Source organism: Jaculus jaculus, chromosome 2, assembly GCF_020740685.1.
Source record: "Jaculus jaculus isolate mJacJac1 chromosome 2, mJacJac1.mat.Y.cur, whole genome shotgun sequence".
In the NCBI taxonomy this organism is placed as follows: domain Eukaryota; kingdom Metazoa; phylum Chordata; class Mammalia; order Rodentia; family Dipodidae; genus Jaculus; species Jaculus jaculus.
The window spans coordinates 35,960,236-35,985,639 of record NC_059103.1 but is presented as its reverse complement, the minus strand read 5'-3'; the positions used below and the strand labels follow the sequence as shown (position 1 = coordinate 35,985,639).

Here is a 25,404-nt window from a genome sequence, read left to right as displayed (position 1 = left end):
CTGAGAGCAGTGCCAGCACATGCCAAATTGGCTGTTACTACGAATTCTTGTTACATAATAGGCCACTGTTTAATATAAATCAGTTAAATATAATTTCAAGGCACTCATAATTAGACAAATATCATTTCCCCTAACTAAACATCTCTAATTACACACAAGTAAATGTAAGATATTTTGGAGAACTTGTTAAGGAACACCTCATTCTTCAGATTGCCATCATGTTATAGATCAAAACAAGTGTATGGTTTGGGGAAAATTTCATTATTCTGAAGGTAATTAATTGGTGTTCCTACCAATTGATGTGATTTCTTCCTACTGAATTTGCAATTTTAGCACTAAGATTGCAGAATACAGGAATACCTAACAATAGTAAAAACTGAAATAATTCAGGTGAAAATAATTGTGCATTTATGAGTACAGTCTGAGACAGCCTGCCATACTAGTTGCTACCTGAGAGCAAGCTGTCGATATAACTGGATGTGTGAGTGTGCGTGAACCTGCTCACTCTAGTGTCAGACATGAATGGATGAGTGAGTCTACATGAACCTGCTCACTCTAGTGTCAGACATGAATGGATGTGTGAGTCTACGTGAACCTGCTCACTCTAGTGTCAGACATGAATGGATGTGTGAGTCTACGTGAACCTGCTCACTCTAGTGTCAGACATGAATGGATGTGTGAGTCTGTGTGAACCTGCTCACTCTAGTGTCAGACATGAATGGATGTGTGAGTCTACGTGAACCTGCTCACTCTAGTGTCAGACATAAATGGATGTGTGAGTCTATGTGAACCTGCTCACTAGTGTTGCGCAATGAGAGCCATATTCAGGTTGGTATAGATGCCAAGATGCTTGTCTTATAGTGTGTTTGTTGACTAAACAATGTTTATATAGCTATAAGGTAGACAATAGAGAAAGCATTACAGAAACCTAATAAATTTAGTGTTAGTTAAGAAAAGAAGCAGAAGAGAAAAGTTCATTTTCACTTGTTATTTTTCCAACTATATTCGTGAAACTGATAAATGCTCTGCAAGACCTTTAAAGAAGCAATATGGAACATCCCAACAAAATGGGCTTTTAAATGATATAACCAAATTGGATTTATCAATATTTTAAGGAAATAAGAAAAGTATAAAAAAGTTATTACTTCATAACCTAGTTTACTGATCCTAATATATTTTCTAATTGAATTAATTGCAGTTTTTTTCTGTTCTTCTCATGTTCCCTTTCATCATTACTGCCATGCATTTAACTCATTGTGATGTGCTACCATGGCTATTTATTTTAACTCTTTGTTTATGCATTATTTATGTGTTTGTTTCATTTAATGGGTTATTTAACCCAGACCCCACTGACCCCGTTGATTATTATCCTTTGCTTGATGATTTCCCCACTTCGGTCCCAGATGTCTCCACCCCCATGCTCCCACCAGTAGGTGTACAGGCTGTGGCTCTCACTCATGAGGCTGTGAGAGTCAGCTGGGCAGACAACTCTGTCCCCAAGAACCAGAAAACATCTGACATGCGACTTTACACCGTCCGGTGGAGGACCAGCTTTTCTGCCAGTGCCAAGTACAAGGTAAATATATAAATGACTGCATGGCATTTGAAAGGAACTGTCACACGCCTGGTGTAATTTCAAGCACTTTCTGAATTGTCATAAGCCACTTTTGTAGCACTTGAAAACAAAGTATCTTAATGACTCAATTCTAAAATTAGTTCAAAATAATTGGGTCTTTGGAAACAAACTTCAGACAAGGTAGAAAAATATGGAGAGCTACAAACGATGTTTCTTTTCCAACAGATGTTACATTTGTACTGATAATTTGATCCTGTAGGGAAGGATATCATATTCCTTTGAAGATAGCAGGGTTCCAAGATAACATTTTAGATAAATTTGTATATCTTTCTTTTTCATTTGTAATCTATATTGATGTTCATTATTGACCTAGCCTCCCATTTGTAGAGAACTTAGAATAGATGATATGAAATTATTTTATATATAAGGTCCTCAGAAATTATTTTAAACAATTAATACCAGCTTCCTCATTTAGCTTTGAAAATGCTCTCCTGGAGAGAATCTCCCCTGAATGAGCGGGAATGACCACAGCCCTTGTCCCCAGTGCTGTCCTCGTCACTGAGTCATTTCATGACCCTTCCTCATCTCTGGCAGGATATTTGAGATACTGTCATTGCCAATTTTTAATCTCTACTAGCCAACCTCAAGACTCTAAAATGAAGTCATTTACAGAGACAAGTGTGTTGCCTGATAAACCTGCTACCAAGTTAGCATGCACAGGCAGTACACAGTTTAAAAAAAAAAAAAAAGCTCAGCAAGTGATTACCAAACATCCACCCCATATTTACAACAGTTCTAAATCATAGACAGTTTATCTTGAAATAAAAAGTTTCAAGTACCTTTACTTAACATATTGCATACAATTTTAGAGTGTGCTATGCACTTGTCTCTATTGAGATATTTGAAAGAAAGAATCCATCATTTATTCAACATATTTAATACTTTTAAAAGTTAATGCTTTACAAGGGGACAACTGGAAAGGAAAGGAAATTTGGAAGATGGAAACTTGTTCAACCAGGCATAGTGGAACATACCTATTATCTCAGCACTCAGGAGGCTGAAACCAGAAGCCTGCAAGAATTCAAGGGTAGGGTTGGACCACAGGGAGAGACTTTGTCCCAAAAGAAAACCAATATAAGTGTTACCCAATAGTCATGGAATCAAATAGCTATCTAAGTCTTCCACCCTAGCCTCCCTCTCCAGTTTCCTTATGATCACTGTGAATTCTGCTCTTGGTCATTCTCCTGTGGCTGCTCTCTATGAGAATCTGTGTTCTTTATAAAGTGTTTGTTCCTTCCAAAGAACCATGGTCCCCATATCTGACACTCAAGTCAGTGAGGACCTAGGGGTATTAACTTTTCTTTTAAATTTCTGATCCACCCTGGCGATATCGCCAGCTCCCCCAGTCGTTCCGCCAAGTCTGCTTCTGTTCTTGTTCAGCCTTCTGCTCTGCTTCAGAGTCACTCAGCTCCGAAGAGCACAGAATTCAGGAACATCGGAAATCAAATTTTAGTTGAAACCATTTCACAAAACAGTTTTCTTGTGTTCTTCTGCCCTACTAGACCAGGCATTTGGAAAAACTCTCCAGGCAAGTGTGAACAGTATTGTTGATACAGGATACACTGTAAGCACCCCATCTATCTGCTTAGAGTTTTAGATTTTAGCCTCAGTAGAGCCAAAAATAAAGATAATATTATCAGAAAAGACAACCTAGAAAATTTATGAGTATTAACAATATCTTTTTATATAGAGATTTTTTGACTCCAACTTTACTTTTAAAAGACTACTTTCTGCACTTGAGAATTTGTACCCTCCTAATTGCTATAGTTTATAGATACATTCATTTCATAGAGTGGCCCTGGATACTTTGCCAGAATGTGAAATGATCTAAAACACAGTGGCTGCTTTCCTGTAGAATGGTTAGAGCTCCAAAATTTCTCAAAGTGAATGATTTCAGTTGAATAATTAGTAGAGCAGATACAGAATGATTCAATCTCACAAGGAAAACCTGTAAAGTGAGACCCAATATAAAGATATTGTAACTGTTCTTTTTCATCATTTTTCTTGATTAAAAAAAAAAAAAACTTCTAGTTACTAACCTACCATGTACCTTCTTGCACGTGTGCACATGAACACTGAGATAGGACACACACACATACATACACAATGAGATAGGAAGGCTTAGACAAAATGTTGAGTAAGTTGAGTACAAAGGACAAAAGAAGAACAGAACTGGCTTACCAGAAATAGACAATAATGATGGTCAGAGGCATCTTGGCTTTGGACTTTGAAAATCACTACCTTATCTAATGACTCCTCCCCCTTCCCATGTAGTTTTACAAAGTAGGCAAGGCATGTGTATGATACAAAAGAAAACTTACTTGGAGTCAGATCATTGGAACTTTACAGTTGCCTTTGCTAAGTCATTTAGTGGGTCACATTTTTCACAGATAGGATGGAGGATAGTCATTACTACTTCAAAAATGTTTCTTTATAGTTCACTATGTGTATGTTGCTTTATGCAGAAATGGGTATGAGTAATATTGCCTAGGTCCTCTGTTGACACTCATCTGAAATCCACATAAACAGATGCTGCCATCCAGAGTTCTCTCGGGAGAGATCTTATATGTCCTTTATCCCCACATCAAGCCAAATTCAAATACTCACTCTTTTAAATGTCTCAAGTTCTATAAGACTTCCTAACAAAATGGGTAATTTTTAAAATTTATTTTCTAAAAACGTATTTAATCATGTACTGTTTTCTGCTAATTTCCACCCAACATGCATTCATTGGCAGTTGCCTAGTGTTTCACGGATGTGGTGTGAATATTTCAGAATACACACAGTTATGCATGTTTCAGTCTCCTTCCTCAAGATACAACCCAACATGAAATTTAACATGTTTAAAGCTATATATACTAATATGAGCAAGTGCTTCATGCCTTACAAATGTTATTTAGCATTTAATGCTTCCTCTGGACCAGGTAATATATTTTACCTCACTTATTTCATAATATAAATGATTTTATCAATCAGCACAATGGTTATCTCCATTTTATACATGAGGAATCTAAAGGTCAACAAGATATATTGTTTTCACAAAAGTAACTATCCAAGATTTTCCAAAATATTTCTAGGCTTCATGATTTAAGATAAATAGTAACCCTTTATGAGTGTCCAGAAAAAAAATAGGCAAGTTCATGGCAAATAATGGAATGCAAATCTGTCATTCTAGAACATAAATAATAAGTATATTGCTATGTGACCTCAATATGAGGTTGGTATCTATCAAGATATAGCACTGCCTTTTGACCTTTTGATCAGAAAATAAAATCATTATTCATTCCTCCCTTATGTCCACCTCTAAAACTGAGACAATGCAAGCCTTACTTAGAAGGCCATTTTGGAAATTGTGTATCATAATGTCACTTACTAACTGTGAGATGTAACTCCATATTTCTCATTATTTGAAGCATTTTACATTATTTAGGACACATTTTATAATTATTTTTAAGAAGAGCATCTGATAACTATTTTGGTGGTCATCAGTTTAATATGTATACATCATCAGAATGTTATTAGTGTAGTGAAGTATTTATTTAGTGTTGTAACAAAATGTGCTATTTTCATAGCGGAAACTTAACCTACAATAGATTCACAGTCAAATAAAAAACAAGACTTACCATACTATTCTAGTAAGCAGTACATAGTCAAAACATTTATCTATGGATGAACAAAAACCTTTGGTTTTCTAAATAGAGATATTAAGTGTAATAAATACAGAAACAAATGAAAATATATAAGTTTAAAGCAAGACAAAGCTATATAAACTTAGCATAAGTAGATTTTTAGAAAAGGCACAAATAGTTTAATATTTAGTAAGTCATATGGAAAATGTGTTTTAGCCTGTGTTATTAAACTGTGTTTTTTTTTTCTTCATTACCAATTTGATTTGTTGAGTGAACTAGAAGAAACATAATTTACTTAACTTTTTTTCCACTCAAACAACTTTAACTTGTGTATGAGCAAAGCATGGATTAATGATGCTTAAATCACATACCACTCTGCACACAAATGCCATCCTTGAAAATGTATCCAATTTGATGTTCATTTCTTGGTCAGTTACTTCAGTTCCCATGCATAAATATTTCTTTATATGTGAATCACATAAATTGTACATTTTTATTATCTGATCTAAGTAGACTTTGAAGTTACTGAATGTATGCAGTTTTAAGTTTCTGTTAAGCATTATAAACATTAGAACATAAATTTTCTTTATTTCTAGAGGAAGTAATAATGATAAACAATATAAAATATATTGCATTCACCTCCAAGAAAACTCTGATTTTTATGATAAAAGACAGATTCTATTCATGTCAGAGTAGACAGCTTCCAGAAATTGAGTTGATCAGATGGAACTTGCCTCCTTGCTGTGTGTATGCATGGCTTTTGAAAAGTGTCCAGCCAGCTAAGCTGCCCCTTTAAGTAACATAATACCTGTTTTATTGATCATGTTTTAAAGGTACAATCAGTACTATGTCCTAGTTCTTTTCTGATACATTGAAATAGTTTCAAAATTTTGCTGACTTATTTGACAGTTATTTTATATGTTTTGATTTACGAGTTGAGAAGTTCATTTATTTTTATCTCTGCTTTTATTTCCTATTTGTATAGTCAGAAGATACAACCTCTCTCAGTTACACAGCAACGGGCCTCAAACCAAACACAATGTATGAGTTCTCAGTCATGGTGACAAAAAACAGAAGGTCAAGCACGTGGAGCATGACTGCACACGCCACCACTTATGAAGCTGGTATGTGCAAAAAGGCCATCCTCCTGGGCTCATGTATGACATTTGGTATCAGTGTTCACGGGCTCTCTGGAATGTGAAGATAGGCTTGCTTGGTGCTGCAGTTATACCTTTTCCTGCCTAAATTAGTATGGCTTTCATAGTTCTCAGCACTTTAATAGTGAACACAGTAGTCTGCCTACTCCATAGAAGACAGTGAGTCTCCAATACATTAAACAGACTGGTCCCATGATTAATATGTGCTTTATTTGAACATTAACCCATGGAAGCTGAATTAAAATATTTTTTGTACCATTAAATATTGAACTCTATCCAAGACAATTATATCTTTGAATAATAGTCTTAGTAGGTATTTGGTATTGTGAAAGAAATTAGATACAAAATAAAGTACAACTGTACTGTCTTATGTATTTCCCCTAAATAAGAACAGCCTTAAAAGAAAGTGCTCTTATTAATTTGGAAGTGGGATAACATGGATACTCTTTGTCCAGGTTGAGATAATTCAGATCTATGTTAATGCAGTTCATTGTAAATTTTACAAGTCACATTTGGTATGAATTACAAATGTAGAGTTTTAAACCTTGACAGAGATAGAAGGTATTTGAAATGTATTATTTGCCAAAATCTACCATCTAAAAATATGTACTCTTTAATTCATCTCATATTCTGCCATATGTGTGGGTAAAGTGCTCCACGTATTTTCAAATTTTCAAAGTGCCAGAAAAGCTTATTTCTAAGCTATTATTATTTTATGCTAAAGTTTGTCACATGATATTATAACCTTAGTTTTTATTTCAACTGATTATCTGTAAATTTTGTGATTAGTTTCATGTTCTTCTAGGTTTTTTAATTTTTATTTTTTTTTATTTTTGGAGGTAGGTTCACTCTAGTCCAGGCTAGCCTGGAATTCACTATGTAGTGTCAGTCTCTACCTTCCCAGTGCTTTGAGTACAAGTGAGCACCACCATGCCCAGCTCTAGTTTTTAATGTTTTTCTTTATCTTCTTCCTCCTCCTTCTCCTCCTCCTTCTCTTCTTCTATGATGATTATTATTATTATTATCAATATGTTTTATATGGATACATCATGTGTTGGTACCCTCTTTTACTTTATCCCTGCCCTCATTCTGTTGGGGATGATCCTCAGTGGTGTTAAAGGTATTCTCTATGGGGTTGTGGATTAGGTGTTGTGGGAGCCAAAGTCATCTATTTTTGAGGAGGAGGGAATGCATCTGAGCATGATGTCTCAACCTGTGGCTATTACAGTCTTTCTACCCCTCTTCCACAAGATTCCTGTGGTGGATGAGTTTTAAGCCTACTTCAGCAATGAGCTCTTAGAAGCCACTGGATCTCTGCTTTGGTAGGTGTTGAGTACCCTCAGGGTCTGTCTCCTTCACCTTGGCACTGGTTATCAGTTTCACCATGGAAGCAGAACTCATGCTTGTCTTCTCAACTTTTCTTTGGTTTCAGCTGTGATTTGGTTGAAGTGCGAGGGGTACTTTATCTCCTGGTCTGGTTACCTTCTGAAAAAGAACATTTTCTTAAGTGTGTATTAGTCATTTATAAGTCTTCCTCTGAGAACTTCCTATTCAGCTATTTGTCCCACTTTTGAAGCAGGATGTTTGATTTTTTATTATTTAGTTTTTGAGTTCTGTGTAGATTCTGGATATCAGGCTGCTCTCAGTGATATAGCTGGTGAAGATTTTCTCCCATTCAGTGGCTCTGCTTATGGTGTATTTCTTTGTGCAAAAGCTTTGTAGCTTCATGAGACCCCACCTGTTGGGTGCTTGTTTAATTTCCTTGGCTACTGGGGTTTTGTTCAGGAAGTCTTTACCCACATCTATATTGTGGATAGTTCCTCCTATTTTTTCTTCCAGTAGGAGAAGAGTTTCAGGTATTATATTGAGGTTTTTAATCCATTTAGACTTGATTTTTATATATAGAGAGATGAGTGGTTCTGGTTTCATTTTTCTACATATGATCATCCAATTTGTTCAACACCATTTGTTGAAGATACTGTCTTTTGCCAGTCACTGTTATTGGCAAATTTTTCAAAGTTAAAGTAGTTGTAGTTACTTGTCCTAAAGTCTGAGTCTTCAATTCTGTTCCATTGGTCTATGTTTCTGTTCTTATGCCAATACCATGCTGTTTTTGTTACTATGGCTTTGTAATACAGCTTTAGAATGGGTATGGTGATACCTCCAGAGGTGTTTTGTTGTTGATGATGTTTAGATATCTGAGGCCTGCTACCATTCCATATGAATTTTAAGATAATTTTTTTCTAACTCTGTAAGGAATGATACTGGTATTTTTATTGGTATTGCATTAAATCTCTATATTAATTGTATTAGAATTTCCATTTTCACAACATTAATTCTACCTATCCAGGAGCATGGAAGGTATTTCCGTCATCTCAAGTCATCCTCAATTTCTTTCTTGAGTTTTATGTTTTCCTTATATAGGTCTTTCACATACTTGGTTAGTGTTATTTCAAGGTATTTAATGATTATTGTGGCTATTGAAAATGGGACAACCTCACTGATTTCTTTCTCTGTATATTTCTCCTTTGCATGTAGAAAAGCTACTGATTTTTATGCATTGATTTTGTATCCTACCACTTTACTGAAGTAATTAATCACCTTTTGAGGTTTTGAGATGGATACTTTCATATCACTTATATACAGGATCATGTCATCTGTAAATAGGGCTAACTTGACTTATTCCTGTCAAATTTTAATCCCTTTTATTTTTTTTCTCCTGTATTATTGTTTGGACAAGCACTTCTGGTACTATTTTGAATAGCAGTGGTCAGAGTGGGAATCCATCTTTTATGGAATCTCAATGGGAAGTCATTGAGTCTTTCCCCATTAAGTATTATCTGGGCCTTGGGTGCTTTATATATGGCTTTTATTGTGTTGAGATCTAAACCCTCTATGCCTATTCTCCCATCCGTTTGATCATGAATTGGTGTTATATTTTGTCAAAGGCCTTCTCTGCATCATTTGAAATGATCATGTGGTTTTCATGGTTAAGTTTATTTAAGTGGTGTAATGTGTTGACTGATTTCCATATGTTGAACCATCTTTGAATCCCTAGGATAAAGCCTACTTGTTCAAGATGGATAATGCTTTTGATGTATTGTTGAATTCAGTTTACAAGGGTTTTGTTCAGAATCTTTGCATCTAAATTCATGAGGGTTATAGTCCTATAGTTTTATTTCCTTGTTGCATTTCTGTATGGTTTTGGTGTTAGGGTGATGCTAGCTTCATAAAAGGAGCTGGGGAGGATTCCCTGGCCTCTGATTATATAAAACAGTTTGATAAAAATGAGTTTGAGCTCTTCAATGAATGTTTGAGAGAATTAGGCTGAGAAGCCATCCAGTCCTGGGTTTTTATTTTGGGGGAAGATTTTTATTACCTTTTCAATCTCCATGGATGTGATAGGCTTGTTTAGGAGATTAATCTGCTCTGAGTTTAGTTTCGGTAGGTGGTATGTGTCTAGGAATTCAACCATTTCTTCCAGATTATCCAATTTTGTCAGGTATAGGTTTTGGAAGTATGCTCTGATGATTCTCCTAATTTTAGTGATGTCTGTTGTGACCTCTCCTTTTTCATTTCTGATTTTGTTTCTCTTGAGACTTCTTTTCTTGATCAACTTGACCAGGGGTTTATCAATCATGTTTATTTTTTCAAAGAACCAGCTCTTCATTTCATTGATTTTTTTTTTTTTTTTAGTTTCCAGTTCATTAATTTCTGTTCTGATCTTGATTATTTCTTTATATCTGGAGCTCTTAGGGTTGTATTATTTTTATTTTTTCCAATGCATTTAGGTGGACAGTTAGGTAGTTAGTTTGGGATCTTGCTGTCTTTGTTATGAAGACAATTAGCACTATGAGATTTCCCCTTAGGACTACCTTTATTGCTTCATTATGTCTCATAAGTTTTGGTAAACTGTGTTTACCTTATCATGCAATTCTAGAAATTTTACAATTTCTTATTTATATATTTATTTTGGTTTTTCGAGGTAGGGTCTCACTCTAGCCCAGGCTGACCTGGAATTCACATGGTAGTCTTAGGGTGGCCTCAAACTCACAGCGATCCTCCTACCTCTGCTTCCCGAGTGCTGGGATTAAAGGTGTGCTCCACCATGCCGGACTCTACAATTTCTTACTTGATTTCTTTCACAACCCATTCATTGTTTAAAAGTGTATTGTTTAGTCTCCAGTATCTGTTGTTGTTCTTGATGGGTCTCATTGTTAATTTCTAACTTTAAAGTCTGATATGCAAGAGGTTATTTCAATTTTCCTGAATTTATGGAGGCATGATTTATGGCCTAATATATTGTCTATTTTGGGGAAAGTTTTGTGGGCTGCTGAAGGAATGCATATTCTGTAGAAGGTGTATTCTCTATTTTGAGAAATTTGGGGTGAAAAGTTCTGTAGATGTATGTTAGGTGTAGTTGATCTATGGTGTTGTTGCTCTATTATTGCCCAACTGACTTTCAGTTTGCATGATCTGTCTCTTGATAGAGGGGTGATTAAGTCTCTGACTATGATGGTACTAGTGGTTATTTCTATTTTCTTGTCAAGTAGGTTTTGCTTTATAAACTGTGGTGCACCTGTGTTTGGCACATATAGATTTACAATTATGATTTTCTCATATTTATCATTCCCTTGATGAGTAAGAGGTGGCCATCTTTGTCCTTTTTGATTAATTTGGGTTTGAAGTCTATTTTATCACATAATAATATAGCAAAACCCACATTTTTTATTTCCATTTTCTTGGAATATCACTTTCCATCATTTTACCTTGTGAGGTGTCTATCTTTAGTATTGAGATGGGTTTCTTGAAGACAGAAGATAGATGGGTCCATTTTTTTGATCCATCCTGTTAACTTGTGTGTTTTGATGGATGAGTTAATACCATTAATATTTAAGGTTATAACTGTGAGGTTCAATTTTATACCTGCCAGGATGAGATGTTTTATGGGGTTTGGTGCTTTCTTGTGATTTGTACTTTTTTGAGCCTGGTCTATTTTTGGTTATTGTGATCTTCTTCTTGTTGGTCTTAGAATTGATTCTTTGACTCTTCTGTGTGGTATATTCCTTGATGTGTTCTCTGTAGGTTTGGCCTTGTGTTCATATAATCACAGAGTTGTCTTTTTATGGAAATCTTTCTTTCACCAGCTATTATGAGGGATAATTTTGCTGGGTAGAGTATCTTAGGTTGGAAGTCATAGGCTTTTGGGCTGTGAAGTGTTCCTTGCCAGGCCCTTCTGGTTTTCAGGGTTTCCATTAAGAAATATGAAATAATTCTGATGGAATTCCTTTTGTATGTAGTAAGTTCTTTCTTTCTTACTGCTTTTTAGCACTCTCTTTGTTTTCATTAGTAATAGTTTTAAATATGATGTGCCTTGGATAGTTACTTCTTTGGTCCTATCTGTTTGGTGTTCTGTGAGCTTTTTGCATCTGGCTGGGCCTCTATTTTGAGAGGTTGGGAAAAGTTTCTTCAATAATTTTGTGTTCTCTATGCCTCTGCCCTGTGTGGACAAACTTGAGGCTTCCAGTTTCCACTGTTTTTACTGCTATAGGGCTGTATGAACTGCAGCTTTTTCCAGCTTAGTCATGGCTGGTCTATAGGGAAAAGGTTTTCAACTCAGCACCAGCTTGATTTTTCAGTGATTTTTTTCATGCATGTATGTGAAGTCTTTAGCAATAGGGTCTTGCTATCTGTTACTCTGGGAAACCAATGGCATTGTCAAAAGTCTGTAATGTTTTGGAGGCAGCAGGGAACTCCCTGGGCAACAATTCACTGGTAGGTATTCCATCTCTGGTACTGAAAAATTTCTAGTAGCAATCTAAGGCTTCTGAATATACTGTTGTCCAAAGAGGAAGGTTTTCATATGTCTTATTCAGAATAACTTGAACTTTGAATGACCTTCCCCCACCCTTCTCTTAATCACTTCCCTTGGCCTCCCTTAAGCCATTCCACTACCTTTACTGTGTTTTTCTACTTACATATATACAGCACCATCTACTAAAGTCTTTCCCTCTCTTCCCTCTCTTGTAGCCTTTTACCAGCTTACTGGCCTCTGCTGCTGAGTGTTTGGTTCCAGCTCACATACAAGTATAAACGTTTGTAGCTAGGATCCACATATGAGATAGAACATGCAACGTTTGGTTCTGTGGGCCTGGATTACATCACATAGTATAATCCTTTCCAGATGCATCCATTTCCCTGCAAGTTTCATAATTTCATTTTTTTTTTTTTTTTTTTTACCACTGAACAGAACTCCACTGTGTAGATGTACCACATCTTTTTTATCCATTCACCTGTTAAGGGACATCTAGGTTGATAGAGCAGCAATAAACATGGTTGTGCAAGTATTTAAAAGATAGTGAGAAGAGTCATTAGGATATATGCCTAGGTGTGTTATAGCTGGATCATATCATAAATCTATTTTTAGCTGTCTCAAGAATCTCCACCTGATTTCCAAAATTGCTGTACCTAACTATATTCCTATCAACAGAGTAGAAGGGTTACCCCTTTTCTGCATCCTCACCAACATTTTTTGTCATTTGTTTTCTTAATGGTAGTAATTCTAACAGGAGTACGATGGAATATAGAAGTAATTTTAATTTGTATTTCCCTGATGGCTAAGAATGTAGAGCACTTTTTTTTAGATGTTTATATGCTATCTGTATTTCTTCTGATGAGAATTCTCTATTTAGTTCCATACTTTGCTCACTCTCTCTCTCTGTACCCATATATATGTGTATATATATATAACAATATCCATGGCAATTCCCTCTCTCCCCCACTTACCCCTTTAAAACTACACTTTCCATCATACCCCCCCCCCCATAAGTCTCTTTTATTTTATGCCATGGTTTTTCCTCCTATTTTGACTGACTTATGTAGGTTATGTCAGGTACTGTGAGATTATGGATATCCAGGCCATTTTGTGTCTGGAGAAGCACCTTGTAAGGAGTCCTACCCTTCCTTTGGCTCTTACATTCTTTCATCACCTCTTCCACAATAGACCCTGAGCCTTGGAAGGTATGACAGAGATATTTCAGTGCTGAGCACTCCTCTGTCACTTCTCAGCACCATTGTGACTTCTGAGTCAACCCAAGGTCACTACCATCTGAAAAGAGAAGCTTCTCTAACCAAAAATGAGAGTAGCATTAATATATAGGTATGAACATTAAGAGAAGTGCTTACTGGGCAGCTTGCTGAGCATAGTATATACATTTAGCCAGACACCAGCAGACATTATAGCCCTAGGGCTCATAACTACTCCTGTTGTAGTTTTTCAGTAACAAGCATGTGTTCCCTCCTATGGTGTGGGACTCCAGTCCAAGTAGATGGTGGTTGGTTCCCCCCATAACAGACGTGCCACTATTGCACTCATTGGCTCATTTGGCCTGGCTGGCCAAATTTAAGGCTTGCAGTGTCTACTGTTGAGTATCATCACTGGTGATTTTTCTCTCTCCCATTGAACTGCATGCAGTATGGATTTTTTCCAACTTTCTGTCAGCTTGTCTGCATGGAGGAGGTTTTCAGCTCACCTCCAGCAGTATTTATCCGTGACCTTGCAGCCCAAGTATATATAGTCTTCAGCAAGAGAGTCTTACCATCTATATTCATGATGGGAAACCAAAGGTCTCAGCAATGGCCTTTAATGTTTTGGGAATATCAAAGACCTCTCTGTCTAAAAACTCACTGGAAGGTATCCCAACCATGGCACTAAAATTTTTCTAGGAATAATCCATGGCTTCTGAGTGTTCTACTGTCCAAAAACGTAGGTTACCATATGATTTATTTATATCCTCTTAGATTTTGATTAGCTCTCCCTATACCTTTCTTTTACTTAATCTCTTCCCTGACCTCACTTAGGCCTTTTCACCCCCTTTAATCTATTCTTCTACTTACATATGTATAATACCATCCAAATGAGCCCCCCTGCCCTCCCTTTATATTCTCTCTGTATCTCTTTTCTAGCTGATTGGCCTCTGTTACTGAGTTTTCTTCCTACTCACATAGAAATCCAATCATTTGTAGCTAGAATCCACAAATGAGAGAGATGTGACATTTGATTTTCTGGACCTGGGTTACCTCACTAAGTATACTTTCCATATCCATCCATTTTTCTGCAAATTTCATAACCTTTTTTTTTTTTAACCTCTGAGTAGAACTCCATTGTGTAAATGTACCACATGTTAATTATACCCTCATCAGTTGAGAGACATCTAGACTGGTTCCATTCTCTAGCTATTGTGAATAGAGAAGCAATAATCATGGCTGAGCAAGTATCTCTAAGGTAGTGAGACATGTCCTTAGTGTATATCCCTAGGAGTGGTAGAGCTAGGTCATATGGTAGATCCAATTTTAGCTGTCTCAGGAACCTCCACATTAATTTTCACAATGGCTGGACCAGATTGCATTCCTACCAACAGTGTAGAAGCATTCCACTTTTCCTGAATTCTTGCTAGCATTTATGGTCCTTTGTTTTCATGACGGTAGCCAAATTGACAGGAGTGAGATGGAATCTCAAAGAAGTTTTAATATGCATTTCCCTGGTGGCTAAGTATGTAGAACATTTTTGAGATGTTTATATGCCATCTGTAGCTCTTCTTTTGAGAATTCTCTATTTCCATAGTCCATTTTGGGTTGCTTGATTTCTTATTTAATCTTTTGAGTTCTTTGTATATCCTAGCTATTAATCCTTTATCAGATGCATAGATGACAAAGATTTTCTCCCATTCTGTAGGTTGCTCTATTCAGTGTCCTTTGCTGTATAAAAGCTTTGTAATTTCATGAGGTCACAGCAGTTGATATATGGTTTTATTTCCTGAATAATTGGGTTTATATTCAGAAAGTCTTTGTCAATACCAATATGTTAAAGGGTTTCCCTTACTTTTTTCATCTAGTATTTTCAGAGTTTCAGGTCTGATATTAAGATCTTTGAACAATTTGGACTTAATTCTTGTGTATGGAGAGAGATAAGGATCTACTTTCATCCTTCTACAGACACAAATCCAGTTTTCCCAGCACCAATTGCTGAAGAGGCTGTCTTTTCTCCGATGAGTATTTTTGGTATTTTTGTCAAAGATCAGGTAGCTATAGTTATCAGGACTTACATCTGGGTCCTATATTCTGTTCCATTGATCTACATGTCTATTTTTGTGCCAGTACCATGCTGTTTTGGTTACTATGGCTAGGTTAAAATCAGATAAGGTGATGCTACCAGTCTTATTTTTGTTGCTCAAATTGTTTTAAATATTTGAGTTTTTGTGCTTCAAAGTGAATGTTTGATTTTTTTTTTCTATTTGTGTGAAGCATGCTATTGGAAGTTTGATGTTGATTGCATTAAATGTGTAGGTTGCCTTTGATAAGGTTGCCATTTTCACAATATTTATTCTTCCAGTCCAAGAACAAGGGATGTCTTTCCATTTTCTAGTGTATTCTGCAATTTCTCACTTGAGGGTTTTAAATTTTTCACTGTAGAGATCCTTCACTTCCTTGGCTAAGTTTATTCCAAGTTATTTTAATTTTTTTGATGCATTTGTTAATGGGAGTGATTCTATAATTTCATCCTCTGTGTGTTTGTTGTTAGCATATAGGAAGGCTAGTGATTTTGGTGTATTTATTTTGTTTCCTGCTACATGGCTATAGATGTTTATTGCTCTAACAGTTTGCTGGTAGAGTCTTTAATGTCCTTTATGTGTAGAATCATGTCATCTTCAAATAATGATAACTTGATATCTTTCTTTCTAATTTGTATGCCTTTTATGAGTGTCTCTTGACTTATTGCTATTTCTAAGACTTCCAGTACTATATTAAATAAAAGTGGGGACAGTGGACACCCTTATCTTGTCCTGATTTTAGTGGAAAAGCTTCAAGTTGTTCTCCAATTAGTATTATGTTGTTTATAGGTTTTTCATAAACAGCCTTTATTAAGTTGAGATATGTTCCTTCTGTTCTCAGTCTCTGTAGGACTTTTATCATGAAGAGATGATCATATGATTTTTGTCCTTCAGTCCATTTATACATGTATTATATTTATCAATTTGTATATGTTATACCATCCCTGAATCTGTGGAATAAAGTCTACTTGTTTGGGTGAATGATCTTTCTGATACAATCTTATATTCTGTTTGCCAACGTTTTGTTGAGAATTTTTGCATCTATGGTCATGAGGGAGATTGGTCTATAAATTTTGTTGTTGTTGTTTTGTCTTTGGTTTTGGTGCCAGGGTGATGCTAGCTTCATAGAAAGAGTTTGGTAGTAGTCCTTCTTTTTTTTATGGGAAAAGTTTAAGAAGCATTGGATGTAGTTCTTTGATGAAGGTCTGGTAAAACTCCCCAGTGAATCCATCTGGGCCTGCATTTTTTTTAGTTGGGAGATTTATGATAAATACTTGGATATCCATATTTGTTATAGGTCTATTTAAGTGGTTAATCTCATCTTGATTTCGCTTAGGTAGGTCATATATATCAAGTAAATCATCCATTTATTTCAGATTTTGAAAGTTAGTGCAGTATATGTTCTTATAGTATGCCCTTATGATTTTTTAAATTTCTCTGGTATCTGTTGTGATGGTGCTTTTTTCATCTCTAATTTTATTAATTTGTGTCTCTTTTCTCTTTTTTTTTTGGTCAGATGTGCTAAGGGTTTATCAATCTTGTTTATCCTTTCAAAGAACCAACTCTTTGTTTCATTGATTCTTTGGATTGAATTTTTGGTTTCTATTTCATTAATTTCTGCCATTATCTTTATACTTTCTTCCTCTCTACTGAATTTTGGTTTGCTTTGTTCTTCTTTTTTAAGGCTTTAAGGTGAAGCATTAATTGTTTACTTGCATTCTTTCTAATTTTAATATAGGCACTTAAGGCTATAAATTTACCTCTTAGGACTGCCTTCATTGTGTCTCAAAGGTTTTGGTATGTTGTGGCCTCATTATCATTTGACTCTATGAATATTTTGATGTCCTTCCTGATTTCTACATTGACCTACTCATCATTTAACAGTGTACTGTTTAATTTCCATGATTTTGTGTATGCTGTATAGCCTTTCTTGCTACTGATTTGTAGTTTGATCCCCTTGTTATGAGATAGAGTACAAGGAAATATTTCAATTTCCTGTATTTGTTAAGACTTGTTTTGTGTCTTAATATATGGCCTAATTCAGAGAATATACCATGGCTACTGAAAAGAATGTATATTCTGCAGCATTTGGCTGAAATGTCCTGTATATATCTCTTAGGTCCATTTCTTCTATGACCCCATTTAATCCAGACACATCTCTATTGACTTTTTGCTGAGATTACCTGTCAATTGATGTGAGGGGGTTGTTGAAGTGACCCACTACAACTGTGTTTGGTGTTATCTCTGACCTTAGTTTTAATAGTGTTTCTTTGATGAAATTGGGAGCCTCCATGTTAGGTGCATATATGTTTAGGATTATATTGTCCTCCTGTTGGAGTGTTCCTTTAATCAATATAAAGTGACTTTCCTCATCTTTCCTAACTAATGTTTCACAGAAGTCTAACTTGTTAGATATTAGGATATCAACTCCTGCTTGTTTTTTAGGCCCATTTGCTTTGAACACCATTTTCCATCCTTTCACCCTAAGTTAGTGTCCATCCTTTGTAGAAAGGAGTTTCTTGGAGGCAACAAATTGAAGGATCCTGTTTTTTAACCCAGTCTGCCAACCTATGTCTTTTGGTTGGAACATTGAGACCATTGTTATTAAGAGTTATTATTGAAAGGTGTATATTTATTTGTACCATTTTTCTAGTTTTGTTGTTATTCTGGTTTTACCTTTGCTCTCTTGTATTAACTAGTATGTCACTATGGTTTGTTTTTTCCATGTTCCTTATGTATGCTTTTCTTTCTTTTCAGCATGGAGGATCCTGCCAACTATTTTTTGTAGAGCTTGTTTTGTCCAAATATTCCTTTAGCCTGCTTTTGTTGTGAAATGTCCTTGTTTCTCCATCTGTAGCAGACAGCTTCAGGTTCATTGAGATGAACTTCCAGACCACGCACAGTTATGGAGGAAAGGATATTTATTGAAGTTTACAGATCCAGGGGAAGTTCCATAACAGCATCAGAAACTGGCCTGCTTTCACAGTATCAAGCAGAGAGGGAGAGAGGGAGGAAAGGAGAGAGGGGGAGAGAGAGAGAGAGAGAGAGAGAGAGAGAGAGAGAGAGAGAGAGAGAGAGAGAGAGAGAAGCACAAGCCAAAAGCAAGAACCAACACCACAGAGCACATTTAGATTGAAATATCAAACCCACCATCACAACTTACTATGTGCCCAATGAAATAGCCTCCAGCCCGTTGGCTGTAGATGCAAACTACAAAGGAATAAAATACTGAATATACTGGGGCCACCTATTCAAATTACCATATTCCGTCTCTGGCCCCCGATAGATTGATAACCATCACACATTGTAAATTGTACTCAGTTCAATTTTAAAGGTCCCCACAGTCTTGACCAATGTAAGATAGTAGGTCCTATAATATCAAACATAAGTTAAATACTTTCAACATACAAAGGCACAGAGTAACAGTTTCAACTGATATAATGCATAGCAAGGAGAGACTAAAACAATGCAAACTCAATCACCAGCAAGCAATCATTAAACTTCTGCAATTCAAGTTCATTATAACCAGAGACTGCCAATTGCTAGGTTTTCCAATTTGCCCCTCCAGTTGGGCAGAGTAGCCAGTGAACACTTCCATCCTTGGCTAATAGTACCCTCTATGGTAGTCTTTGCATAGTCCTGTTATATCCAAAATGTCTTTAGGTCTCCATGCAAACCACAGTCTATCTTCTAAAAGCTCTTTTAGCCTATCAGGACATCATGCCCTGCCTCATGCTGCATCTCAGCAGCAGCTCCTGGAACCATGTACAATTCATGACCACTCCTCACATCGCCTATGCTTCTGAATCCAATACCAGGTGTACAGGACACAGCCATATTCTTAATTCAGGGATGAAATAAATCATAGCCTTGAAAAGCAGGTTCCTTCTCCAGTCAACTGTTCCCAAAAGGGTTTGTGTTTCTATGATAGTTTTTCCTCAGACATTTTTCCCCATTTTTTTTTTAATGTAAAGCAGTTGGGCCATCTTTTTTAAGATTGCTAATGTGTTTGACAATAGCAGGTACAGTAACCTAAGATGAGTCTCAGTGTCTTTAATTTTAACTTCCTTGAGGTTTTACAGCTTAAAAATCTTAAATCTCTCAGTCCAGTTATCTTTAGCCAAGTACATCGGTCCATTACAAATTTAACCTTGACTGTAACTCTCTGGGCCTGGGCAGCAGGATGCAGCCAGCCCTTATACCACTAGCTGAGTTCCAACAAAGTCCTCTGCAGTCTTTCCTTCCCCTTAGAAAGCTCATAAGCCAAGCCTCTAAGTTTGATACTGACTAGACTTAGCATTCTCAAATTCTTATCAGAATAGTCCATAAAACTTGGCTTACCACTCCAGAAGGTTCTTCATTTGCAAGCACCAAGTCCTCCAAAACAAAAGTCCCAAAAGAGCAACATCTACATGGTAAGATTCATCTCACCCCACTCTCAGTACCAAGTTCTATAGCATACAGCTTCAGGTTCGCTGAGATGAACTTCCATACTAAGCAGATTTATGGAGGAAGGGATATTTATTGAAGCTTGCAGATACAGGGAATTTCCATAATGGCATAAGAAGCTGGCCTGCTTTCACAGGACCAAGCAGAGAGAGAGAAGCACAAGCTAAAAGCCACACTTCAGGTACTCCAGCTGGGCATAATTTGCATATCTTCAGATTGAAATCTAAAACCCACCACAACACCTTAAGATGTAATACTGCCTCCAGCCAGGTGGCTGCAGATGCAAACTACAAACTAATAAAAAACTGAATATATTAAGATCTATCTATTTAAACCATCACACCATCTATTTGAATGGATAGTTTTGCAGGATAAAGTAACCTTGGTTGACAGTTGTTATCGTTCAGAACTTGGAGTACAACATTCCAAACCCTTCTGGCTCATAAAGTTTGTCTTGAGTATTCTGCTGTGATCCTGATGTGCTTGCCATTTTATGTGACTTGATTTTTCTCTCTATATATAGGCTTGTATGTTTGGTAGTTTAATTATAATATGGAGAGGAGAATCTCCAGATATTGTCTGTTTGGTGTTCTAAAGACTTACTGTATCTACATTAGTATCTCTCAATTTGGGGGAAATTTTCTTCTATGATTTTGTTAAAAACAACTACTGTGCCTTTGGAGTGAAATTTTCCTTCTAGTATACCTGAATATTTATGTTTGATCATTTCATAGTGTCCCAAATATCTTGATGTTCCCACTCATACTTTCCTATTAGTTTGTCTTTCTCTTGGTTGGATTATATTAGATTTGCCACCTGCTCTTGTACTTTAGATGTTCTGTTCTCTCCATCCATTTTACTGGTGAGATTTTCTACAGAGTTGTTTTCTTTTCTTTCTTTCTTTTTTTTTTTTTTAATTTTACTGGCTGTGTTCTTCGTTACTAGTATTTCTTACTATTTTTTCTTTATTATTTTTATTTCCTTATTTATGTCTTGTATTGATCTCCTTTCATTAAGTTGGTTTCCTGTGTCTTCTTTAATTCCTTTGATTTCCTTTTTGATTACTTTGAACTTACTTGTAATCATTCTTTTGAAATCCTTCTCAGACATTTCCACTAAATCAGTCTCTCTGAAGGTCATTTCTGATGCATTAATACTTTTGGTGGATTTATATTGTCTTGAATTTTTTGGTTTCTTGTATTATAATGTACAGATTTTGCATCTGTGATTAACTTACTGCTTGGATTGTCTAATTATCTGAAGTATTATGTGTACCAATCAATCTGATGTTATATATCTTCAGAGTATGATCTTTAAGTGCTAGGTATGGCTCTTCAGACTCTCAGTATAACCACCAATGTGACTCTAGGTGTTAGATTTACCTGCTATGACAGTATTCAAGTAGGCTGATTGGAAAAAAATACAGGTAAATTCTAACATTTAACTAAACAATGAACACAATCAATGAAAAGCAGAACAGAGTATTTATGCAAAGGTAGGTATTATGACAACCAGGTCCTCTAACAAAGTCAGTCTGTGGGCTGGAGAGATGGCTTAGTGGTTAAGCGCTTGCCTGTGAAGCCTAAGGACCCTGGTTCGAAGCTCGGTTCCCCAGGTCCCACGTTAGCCAGATGCACAAGGGGGCGCACATGTCTGGAGTTCGTTTGCAGAGGCTGGAAGCCCTGGCGCGCCCATTCTCTCTCTCCCTCTATCTGTCTTTCTCTCTGTGTCTGTCACTCTCAAATAAATAAATAAATAAATAACAATTAAAAAAAAAAGTCAGTCTGTAAGGATGTGTATTGCCTCACACACTTAATCTTGTCAACTAGGAGGCTAAGATTTCTGCTCTGTAAAGGGTTCCAAGTCATCTTGTGACCAAGTGAGACCCTTCCCCAATGAAGGAGAGAACAAGAAACAAAGGCATTACAAATCTGGAAGCAACACATGACAAGCCCAAAATATAGTTTATTTAAAAATGGCAAATCCAACCATCCACCAGATTTAACATACAATTTACCCTGACATAGAAGATGCAATTAGGACTTCTGATTCAAGCCTATATACCAGACTTATTTGGCAAGTACTTAGCTGGTGTCATCTCAGTTACCTTTTGGTCTCAGTTATGTTGTGCATCCACTTGGGTCTCCCTTTGCTGTGCTGTGGGCTCAGGTAGGCTGGCTGGGTCACTGGGTTGGTGCTCTGATAGCCTGTGCTGGACGCTGTGTAGTTGAGCTCCCTTCCCTAGGTCTCTGGTGCTTGCTGCTGCTTGTGCTGGTGGTTTGGGAGGGGAGGCTGTGGATGGTGGCTGAAGTTCTCCACATGGTCCTCGTGAGCCTCTTCCTCATGAGCTGCTGCATTGGTCCCTGCTGTCCTCCCTTCATGTTTCTTGAGTTTTCAAGAAGGTGGGTGTGAATGGAAAGTCCCCTCACCTGCCTCTTCCTGCGGCTCAGTACAAGCCTTGTGCATGTGGCCATGCAGATGCACTGCTGCCACTTCTGCCTGCTTCTGTGGTTTCTGGACGCTCTCAATCTCCCCTGCTTCTCTGATGCAGTTGATAATTTCTTATACACCACACTTTTTAGTAGAAGAGTGTATTTTGCTGGAGTTATTTGGCTTTTTTCCCCTAGGCTACTTTAGCATCGTTCCTATACCACCATCTTAACCAGAATTCCCCTATAACCCACTTTTTTGTTGTTTGATTTCTTATTGTTTTGTTTTTTGACTTCTTTGTGTATTCTGGATATTAATCCTCTACCTTGCAAAGTGTTTCTCCCATTCTATAGGTTGTCATTTTCCTCTATTCACAGTGTCCTTTGCTGTACAAAAACTTTGTAATTTCATGAGATTCTAGTAGTTGATTAGTGCTTTTATTCTTGAGCAATTGGGGTTATATTCAGAAAGTCATTTCCTATGCCAATATGTTGAAGGGTTTCCCCTACCTTTTCATCTAGCAATTTCAGAGTTTCTGGTCTAATAATTAGGTCCCTGACCCATTTGAACTTGATTCTTGTTCATGGATAAAGACAAGGTTCTATTTTCATCTTTCTACATATAGATATCCAGATTGTTTTGACTATGTGAGGATTTTTTTTTTTTGTGCTAACAAATGATTTTGTTGTTGTTGTTGTTGTTTTGTTTTTGTTTTTCAAGGTAGGATCTCACTCTAGCCCAGGCTGACCTGGAATTCACTATGGAGTCTCAGGGTGGCCCCAAACTCATGGAAATCCTCCTACCTCTGCCTCCCAAAGGCAGGGATTAAAGGCATGAACCACCACACCCTGCCCAAGTGAATTTTGGGTTTCTATTTTTATTTTTATTTTATTTATTTATTTATATATATTTTTTGTATTTCTGGGAAGAATGTCAGTGGAATTGTAATGGGGATTGTATTAAATGTGTAGATTGATTTTGGTAAGATTGGCATTTTCACAATATTGATTCTTCACCATTGAATCCATCTGGGCCCAGACATTTTTTTAGTTGGGAGACTTTTTATAACTGCTTGGATCTCAATAATTTTATTTTATTATTTTTTTAAATTTTATTTATTTATTTATTTATTTATTTGAGAGCGACAGACACAGAGAGAAAGACAGATAGAGGGAGAGAGAGAGAATGGGCGCGCCAGGGCTTCCAGCCTCTGCAAACGAACTCCAGACGCATGCGCCCCCTTGTGCATCTGGCTAACGTGGGACCTGGGGAACCGAGCCTCGAACCGGGGTCCTTAGGCTTCACAGGCAAGCGCTTAACCACTAAGCCATCTCTCCAGCCCCTCAATAATTTTAATAGGTCTATTCAATTGGTTTATCTCACCTTGATTTAATTTTTGTAGGTCATATGAATCAAGGAAATCATCCATTTCTTTCAGATTTTCATACTAGAGTCACATATATTCTTAAAGTATGTCCTTATGATTTTCTGAATTTCTTTGGTATCTGTTGTAATAGTGCCTATTTCATGTCTAATTTTATTACTTTTTATCTCTTCTCTCTTTCTTCTGGTCTGATTTGCTAAGGGGTTATTAATCTTGTATATCTTTTCAAAGAATGAACTCTTCATTCAATTGATTCTTTGGAAGTTTTTTGTTTGTTTCTATTTTATTAATTTCTGCCCTAATCTTTATAATTTCTTCCCATCTACTGATTTTTGTTTTGCCTTCTTCTTTTTCCAAGGCTGTAAGGTGAAGCATTAAATAGTGTTCTTGTGCACTCTCTACTTTCTTAATATAGACACTTACAGCTATAAATTTCCCTCTTAGGACTGCCTTCATTGTATCACAAATGTTGTATTCTCATCATCATCTGATTCTATGAATTTATTGATTTCCTGTTTGATTGCTTCAATGATCCATTCATTGTTCAAGAGTATACTGTATAGATTCCATGACTTTTTTTCTCTTGTTGCTCATTTGTAGTTTAATCCCATTGCAGTCAGATACTGTACAAGGAATTATATCAGTTTTACTCTATTTGTTAAGATTTGCTTTGTGTCCTAATATATGGTCTATTTTAGAGAATGTTCCATGTGCTTTTGAGAAAAAAAAATATATTCTGCAGCATCTGGATTGAATGTTCTGTAGACATCTGTTAGGTCTATTTGTTCCATGACACCATTTAATCCAGATGTGTCTCTGTTTATTTTTTGTCAGGATGATTTGTCAATTCATGAGAGTGTGGTATTGAAGTCACCCACTACAATTGTGTTTGTTGTATTCTGTGACCATAAGTCTAATAGTGTTTGGTGGATGAAATTGGGAGCTCCCATGTTAGGTGCATATATGTTTAGGATTATAATGTCCTCCTATTGGAGTGTTCCTTTAATCAGTATAAAGTGACTTTCTTTATCTTTCCCCACTAATGTTGGTTTGAAGTCTATCCTGTAAGGATATTAGGATAGCAATTCCTGCTTGTTTCCTAGACCCATTTGTTTGAAATACCATTTTCTATCCTGTCACCCAAAAACAGTGTCTATCTTTTATTGAAAGATGAGTTTCCTGTAGGCTAAAACTGCAGGATCTTGCCTTTTAATCCAGTCTGCAATCCTGAGTCTTTGTTGTTGGGGCATTGAGGCCATTGGTATTAAGAGTTATTATTGAAATGTTTGTATTTATTCTCTCCATTCTTCTTGCTTTGTAGTGATTTCTGTTTTCACTTTTATCAGTTGTTTTGACTGTTATTTGAGTATGGTTTATTTTTCCCTATTTCCTTACCTGTGTGTCTTGCTTTCTCTTCAGAGTGAAGGATTCTTTCAAGTATTTTCTGTAGAGCTGGCTTAGTTGTCATAAATTCCCTTAGTCTGGTTTTATTGTGGAAGGTCCTCATTTTTTTCCTTTAATTTGGATAGATAGCTTTTCAGGATAAAGTAATCTTGGTTGTCAATTGTTATCTTTCAGAACGTGGAATACATCATTCCAAGCCCTTCTG

The 25,404-nt window shown here is 36.4% G+C and overlaps 1 protein-coding gene across 3 annotated transcripts in view; it reads left to right on the top strand.

The window, feature by feature from the left end:
* The window catches only part of Dcc (DCC netrin 1 receptor), a 1,292,030-nt gene that overhangs the window by 1,152,639 nt on the left and 113,987 nt on the right, over positions 1–25,404 (top strand). For all 3 annotated transcript variants that reach the window (XM_045143229.1, XM_004667488.2, XM_045143230.1), the window contains exons 17-18: positions 1,344–1,576; positions 6,251–6,389. In XM_045143229.1, the coding sequence (XP_044999164.1) occupies positions 1,344–1,576; positions 6,251–6,389 (372 nt within the window). The remainder of the gene's footprint in view (positions 1–1,343; positions 1,577–6,250; positions 6,390–25,404) is intronic.